General features: G+C 37.5%; 1 protein-coding gene across 1 annotated transcript; it reads left to right on the top strand.

The window, feature by feature from the left end:
- Positions 1-4,011: 4,011 nt before the first annotated feature.
- Positions 4,012-5,715, top strand: LOC111919766 (probable E3 ubiquitin-protein ligase RHC2A). The gene has a single exon (XM_023915359.2). The coding sequence runs from the start codon at positions 4,467-4,469 to the stop codon at positions 5,628-5,630; it is 1,164 nt and encodes a 387-aa protein (XP_023771127.1). The 5' UTR covers positions 4,012-4,466; the 3' UTR covers positions 5,631-5,715.
- The last annotated feature ends 2,428 nt before the right edge of the window (positions 5,716-8,143 follow it).

Below are 8,143 nucleotides of genomic sequence, written 5' to 3' on the forward strand. Positions count from 1 at the left end.
GTGGTACGGGGAATCTGGTTTAAAGGGCCGCATAGGGTTGTTGGATTTCAGAAGTGCTATATGCCAAAATGGTCCTGCCCTCCGGTGTTTTATGTCTGGCCCCTGTCTGTACATAGTGGTTGGAAAATATTGTTTAACGCTTATATAATAATAATAATACTAAGACTAATAGTTGGTCACGGTAAATATTAGACTAAAATTTAGCGATAATAATGCTAGGTTTCGTCGAAGGAAAATAGAATCGTTAGAAGCAAGCGCTGCCCGATTTTGGAATCATCACCTTAACAAGTGAGTGCATAGTTACTTTCAGCTTACACATAGATATGAAGTATTTTATATAAATTACGTGCTATATGTGCATATTATCTGAATACTTGCTATCTATGCTAGATGAACATTGTTATACATGATTTCAATGATTTAAACTGTATATGTATTTTATATCTACGAAAATGTTGGGGTAAAACATGGGTAGATGTAATAGCTGATGTGTGATAAAATGATGAGAGGCCTCGATGTTGATGTTGTTGTTTCTGTCATCTAGCGGAGTATGGATGACGACCACGGACTCTTCTAGACAGTCCAGTGGAACGCTAGCAGGCTCGCAACCTGTAGGTGTTTGTGAACGACGTGTTCACCGGTGTACTCAATCCCCCACATGGTTGCCTTTAGGACATTTATTGCTGAGGAATCCCCTTAGCAGTAGTGTCCGTCCCGATGATGATCCTTAGGCTAGGTCCCTTATGATAGGTGTTTAGGGACGTAAAGTGAGGATAACGGGAACGGGTAATCGGGTTATTGTTGATTGAATTAATAAACTTATTTATTGTGGGTTGAAAACCCTATGTGCTCACCAGGCTCCCAAGCCTGACCCACTCAGTTTTATGTATTACAGGTAGTGGTGCATGAGCATAGGTGTGATGTTTTGGACGAGGGATTACGGATATAGGCCTGTAGATATGAAATAATGTAGTAAGGCTTATATTGTACTGTTTATGCTTTTGATCTGTACGAACATGACATCCCGAGTCTTTTAATGAAATACATTTCTATGGAAATGCTTTTGATAAATCTTTATCATATTTTTGTTTTGGGACAAATTCCGCAACACTTTCATTTAAAATGTAACTCTGATTTTTAAACAAAGCATAAACAAACCGGTCTTTTATGGCCGTGATTTTGGGGATGTCACATTCTCCCTACTACCACTATCACATAACATCATATCGTACTAGTACATAAAACATAATAGATAGTGGAAAAACCAGAAATTATCACAAACACAATCATCTCAACTATAATCAACTACTAGTGGGCCGATATTGATGCCTTCGACCCACTTTTACTGGAAGGTAACTCACTTCGTAAAGTTGCGTGTTGAATCTCACAGAAGCTAATCTCTAACAGCTTCTCTGATGACTCCCAACTACCATAATCACAATAACACTCAGTCAGAATCTATAACACTACTTAGGGTAAAATGACAATTTTACCCCTTTGGCCTAATTTGAACCATTCATAAGGCTCAACTCTAACTTATTAAACCCAGCCCACCTATGGCCCATCAAAGTTTCCCTAAGGGTCCACTAATGGCCAAATTTTCTGAATTGGTCCGTACTTCCCAAATAGGCCCATTACAAGTCCAATAATAATTTTAAAGGACCCAACATGACCCAATAGGCCCAATGCTCTACTTCTAGGCCCTTAGGCCCAAAACTATACTCCACAGTGGGCCATATGGCCCAATAGTCCAGGCCCAGTCCCCTAAGGCCCAAAAAGTCCATTGTAGTCATTCTGCATGCGTACGAACGGTGTACCTGACACGTACGTCGAACGTACGTTGGCCTTGATCGCAGACGGGGAAGTTGACCTAGTACGCGCAGCGTACTGGCTAGCTTTCTTGGGACTTTATTTGTGACTTAATCCATTTAGTCTTCACGTCAAAAATATAGATCCCGGTCCTTTAAGACCTCCTAATCCATAAAGTCACAAACTTTATGCGCTTGCATGCATGGTTGGGGGTCAAAACATGATTTTGGTCCTTTAACAAGCTTTCTGACCATCAAACACTTGCATGGTTGTGGCTTAACCATCAAGGTCCGATTTTTATGACTCTTAGTGCCTCTAAGAGCCCAATAGGACAACTCTTATGGTCTGAAATCGTCAATATGCAAGAAGCCTCAACAATGGAGTCCAAAAGTCGCATAAAATACCTCAATATTAAATCTAAACATGCAAGGATCAAGTTTGAAGCTTGATACCTCAAATAAGTCAGCAATGGTGCTAATCTTCTGGATCTATAAGCTCCTTTTGAATCCTTCCTCCTTCTTCAACCTCCTTTTCTTCTAAAACACCAAAATCACACAAAGAAGCTCTCAAATGGCAAAAATACACAAAAAAGGGTGGGGGGTAGAGTTTTCGAGGTAGCTGCTTAAGGATGATAGGGAGGTTGGTCCAAGGACATAAGGTCCTTTAAATAGGGATCAAACCCTAAAATTTAGGGTTTAGGACCTGCGCGCGTATGCTGCGCGTACCCTTTGGTTCGTTAGGCATACGTGCATGGCCTCCTCACCCAAATCTCTTGAGTATGTTGAGCGTACCTGGCATGGTACTCCCCGCGAAACGCCCTTCTCAGCCTAATTCTTGAAGCCCAACTATCCCGGCCCAAACCAAAACAACCCATTATTCAATAAAATAAATAATATTAATACCTGGCAAATCCCGAATGTTACATAACTTCTTCAAACATGAACAAAGCATCCCTGTTTTACCATTGAAGAGTAGAAATGGAGAAATTGTACTTAAAGTTTGTATAACCATTTTGTGTTTGGTAAAATTTCAATCTCAATTAATATGTTCATTGACAATTTTTTTTTTATGTCAGTAACTTTGAATTGATCCATCAGTTCCTTGTGTTCTCTTTTTATCAAATGACGTTTTAGCTGTTTAATCAATTTGTATTTGGATTTTAAATGACATTTTTTACTTAGATTTTAAATGATATATGTTTAATTTAGATTTTATATAAGAATTTGTATTTTTATAGTTATTTTAACTAACACAAGAGAAAACATAAGGGTAAACTTGTCATTTCATTCAACATAGTCCGTCAGAAAAATAATCAAACGACGTAAACTTAGTCAGATGTGGACTCAATCAGAATTTCTAATCCAGTCAACTTCTAACTCGGTTAAGAATATCAAACAACCCTGTAATGATTCTATATATCAGAGACAATTAAATCATCCTTGTAAAAAAAATAAAAAGATCGTGCAAAATTTTATTGGCGGTGATAGTGTCGTAAAAATGTTCTCAACAAATGCAAAACATTTATTTACGATGATTATCATTATTTTGTTCATTTTTAAAACGAGCAGTTATTTGAAGATATATACTTCCAATTTAAGTATTTATTCTAGATACGATTTAAAGGCTTAACGAGTAACGACACGTGAGAAGTTACATATTCATGAATGCACCCACTGTCATATCTATCATATGGCAAATACGCTCCCACTCACGTCATTCAGCCGACTATTCACGTTTATGGTCCCATTTTCACTTTCTTTCGTTTTGCCCCTCATACTTGTTGAGTATCATACAAATAAACCATGCACTTTAAATAGCACACTTTCACTACCCCGTCTATTAAGTTTCTTTCAAAGATGGCCACAACCTCCCTCATGACTATTTGATCAAAGCTATGAATATCAATATTTATTATATAACAACTTTTTCAAATAACAAAATTAATACTTCTATATGAAATCACATACCCTTATATTTAACAGTTTCAAAAAAAGATAACAGAAGCAAACACGCATGCAATCATGCAAATATACAATGTTCAAGTTTGGAAGCAAGAGATTAATTCTTATAATGTAAGGAGAACATTTCAAGAATTACAAAACCTTATGGTAGCTAAGTGTAGTTTTAATGTTCAAAAATTCCACCAACGTTCAACAATGACTCATGCCTTCGTCCCACGTGTCCGTTGGTGACTCCCCTACCCCCCTCATATATTCTCCTCTCCCCCAAACTCTATCTACCCCCGATAGAGATTCGTGTTCGCCGACCATTCTCAAATTTTATCATCGTTTCAATTCAATTTTGATATCTAGGGTTCATCCCATCTAATTTGGGGATTTTAATTTGTATGTCTAGTGTTCATCAATCATACCCAAGAGTTTCTTTCGTACAGAAAGATTAGTTTTCTCAGTTTTGTTGAAGAAATAGTCGTTTTGGAATCCGGGGTTTCATTTTTTCTTCATAAAGAATACCCAAGGAATTGTCTGCGTTGAAAAAGATTAATTCTTGAGTTTTGTTCAAGAAATTATCTTTTTTTGGGGGTTTTCGTTTTATTTGATATTGCCGATGATGGTTTGAGTTGTTTTTCAATCTGAGGAACAATTTGGGTTATCCGGTTTTGAAGAATTGCTTTCTTCAGATCTGTTTATAGATTACAGATGTCAATGGATGATTCTTCATCCTCATCATATTGGTGCTACAGATGCAGCCAATTTATCAATGTTCCGACTCACCGGTTAGATTCTTCTTTCTTTTGCCCGGATTGCAACGGTGGATTCATAGAGGAGCTCGGTAGCCCGACCCAGATACCCGAGTCAACACTTTCGGACTCTCACCGGAGACGTTTTCCTGCTGCGGCTCTATACATGGTCGGAAACGAGCAACATAGCTCAGTATCAAGTCCTAGCCCACCGGTGCTTCGCCGTACTGTAAGGAACCCAGGTGATCGGTCGCCGTTTAACCCCGTCATCGTCGTTCGTGGACAGACTAGCAACGCGAACACGCCGCCCGTTGAATCCGGCAACGGGAGAGGGTTTGAGATGTATTATGATGACGGAGCTGGGTCTGGTTTGAGGCCATTACCGGTGAGTATGTCGGAGTTTTTGTTGGGTGCTGGTTTTGACCGGTTATTAGATCAATTGACTCAAATTGAAGCGAATGGGTTAGGGAGAATCGACCAGAATCCCCCGGCGTCAAAGGCCGCCATTGAAGCACTTCCGACGATTGAAATTCAAGAAATTCATACTTTCACAGAATCCCATTGTGCTGTTTGTAAAGACCCATTTGAATTACAAACAGAAGCTAAAGAAATGCCTTGTAAGCATTTATACCATTCGGATTGCATTCTTCCATGGCTAAGTTTACGTAATTCATGCCCAGTTTGCCGCCACGAACTGCCGTCGGATAATCAAGAATCAGTATCTGACGATAACGATGTAGCAGCAGGATTAACGATTTGGAGGCTGCCTGGCGGCGGTTTTGCGGTGGGGAGGAGGGGAAGGGAGAGAGAGATACCTGTTGTTTTTACTGAAATGGACGGTGGATTCAACATCAACGGAGGTCCATGGAGGAGGAGGTCATGGGATTTAAGAGGAAACGGTGGTGGAGGGAATGGCGGATTGCGGCGGTTTTTCAATAATATGTTTTCTTGTTTCAGTGGTGGTGGTCGACGAGGGCGCAGAGGTTTGTCCTCTAGTTCGAGTTCCAGTTCTGATGATGGAGTAAGCCATAGAAGCAGATTTATTCCGACGATTTTTAGCAGCTCCTCACGGCGGCAGAGGGCGTGGGCTTCTGACGTGAACAATCGGCCACAAATGTGGTGAATTGAATCTATGACTTCTATTATGTTGAATCATGAATGTAAATAACAAAAGTTAAAGAATGAAAGGTGCAAGTTTATGTGTGAAATGTGTTCCAAACTTATTTCCAAAAAACAAGTGATTGTTTTGAATTAGATAAATTGTTACGACTTTATTATTAAATCAACTTATTAGTAAATCCTCCCACATAAAGGAACTATCAACACCGCTTGCAATTGGGCTTTTATTTCGCGTCCATATCTATAAAAAATAAATCCCATCGATTTTGGAGCATAGACCCATTTGTCTTATTGGGTGTTATCATAAAATCATTGCAAAGATATTGGCCAAGAGAATTAAATTGGTGGATAAGTGGCAAGTCCAGTCCAATCCGCTGCATGAACGCGATGACACTGTCGGGCCTCTCATGCCGCTCGTTAGACAAAGTTTAACTAATGCTCTTGTGATTTTTAGAAAATAACAATTTAACACTACACAACTATTTAGACGTTCATAAAAACACTGGCTCACGAGCCGAAACTAGTTTGTAGACAGTAAACCGGTTTGACTTAAACCGGTTCAAGATGAATTGATTTGGTTCATGAACCGAACCTTTAGTTTAGTGGCGGTGTTAGAGGCAATGAGGAGTTTAAAACGTAAAACTACATGGTTTATTATTTAAATAAAACAGATTGAAAAATGAAAAAAAAAGGCAAAATTTCATATATACCCATACTAAATATCATATTTGTCCGGTCTAAATTTTAAATTTCGTATTTGCTATTCCTAATGTTTTTTTTTATATCTTATATACCCAAATCTATTTTTTGTTAATTTTTATTGATTTATAATTCATTTTATTATCTTAATTCATTATGATTCAAAATAAACATGTAAAGGACAATAATGCCCTTACTTGTAAACTCCAAATACTACCGATCGTAATCCTGCATTCCTATTTCACGTTCACGTAGGAGCTGCTCATTCCGATCGTTAGTCCCCTGTTAGTACTTCCGATCAATTGCACCTTTCCGTATTACTGCATCACTTCCACGCATCAGGTAAACAAAAAACGATCCTATTCCTATTTTGCCTTTCTTTAATTTTGTTTCTGACGTTGTTTGATTTGTTCACGATTTTGGAAATTGGTAAACGATTTTGAAACCCTTATAACCTATTTACCCAAATAAAACCAATCAAGAAGGACGCCCTAGGAAAATCACATTATCCAGAGGTCCAATGGGCAGAAATCAGTGAATTTTGATCTTTAAACTTGATATCACCAAAAAGAATCACTTCTCAGTTGTAATCAAGTTAAATAAATATCTCGATTATGTGATTTTTATTGATTTGACATCTCAAAATTTAATTTCTTAGTGGAACTATGTTCCTGTTGAAAAAGAGACAATTATAATCAAATAATTGAGAGCTTATAATTTCCTACACGACAAACTAGTCTTCCATGAAGTGGGAGGCTGCAAAACACATTAATGAGCCTTTTCTAGAACCTCTACTAGATATTATCCAAACATAAAATTCTATTCAAATAATTGATCCCAAACTTATTATTTCTTATCCCAAAATCATCCAGGGACACACAAATGAATGAGCACTTTCCCAAATATGTTGTTCTTGTCTAGTTTTTTATTCTTACTTTTGACAAATTCTGCTGCAATAGACACCATAACCATAGATAAAGTAATAAGAGACAATGATACACTTGTTTCAGCTGGTGAAATGTATGAATTTGGCTTTTTTACCCTTGGTAACTCCAAGTATCGATACTTGGGGATATGGTATAAAAAAGGTTTTTCCTCAGACAGTTGTATGGGTTGCTAACAGAGAGACTCCACTTACGGATACCACCGGTGTGCTCAGAGTCAATAGCATGGGAACATTGCTGCTTCTCAATGGTAATAATACCTTGATTTGGTCGTCAAATTCCTCATTATTTGTCACTAATATTAATATAGTCGCAAAGCTTCTAGATTCAGGAAACCTTGTTGTGCATGATAATATGAACAGTAACACATACCAAGATCCTATCTTGCAAAGTTTTGATTCCCCTACTGACACCTTGCTATCTGGAATGAAATTTGGGAAGGATTTTATCACAGGGAGAAACAGATGTTTGACATCTTGGAAGAGTCTAGATGATCCTTTTCTATGTCCGTATGTAATTTAATGGGATACAAATGGATATCCACAAGAAATTTAGTTGAAAAAGTATATGCAACAGACGTTTATGAAGGATGTACGTACTAAGGATGTGCATACTGAACTTCTTCAGCACAGACGTTTATGAATTCTAAAATGTGGAATTATCAAAGGCAATCTTACTGTGAATTCAAACACACCACGTCCCGTGAGACGTGAAGCGTGAAGTGAGTCTTCAAGAAATAACGTTGTACTTTGAGAAATCGATAATATATAGCATTGAACTTTCAAAATTTTGTAATAGTTAATTAATATATATATATATATATATATATATATATATATATATATATATATATTATCTTTGTATGTTTTAATTG

Source organism: Lactuca sativa, chromosome 8, assembly GCF_002870075.4.
Source record: "Lactuca sativa cultivar Salinas chromosome 8, Lsat_Salinas_v11, whole genome shotgun sequence".
NCBI lineage: Eukaryota > Viridiplantae > Streptophyta > Magnoliopsida > Asterales > Asteraceae > Lactuca > Lactuca sativa.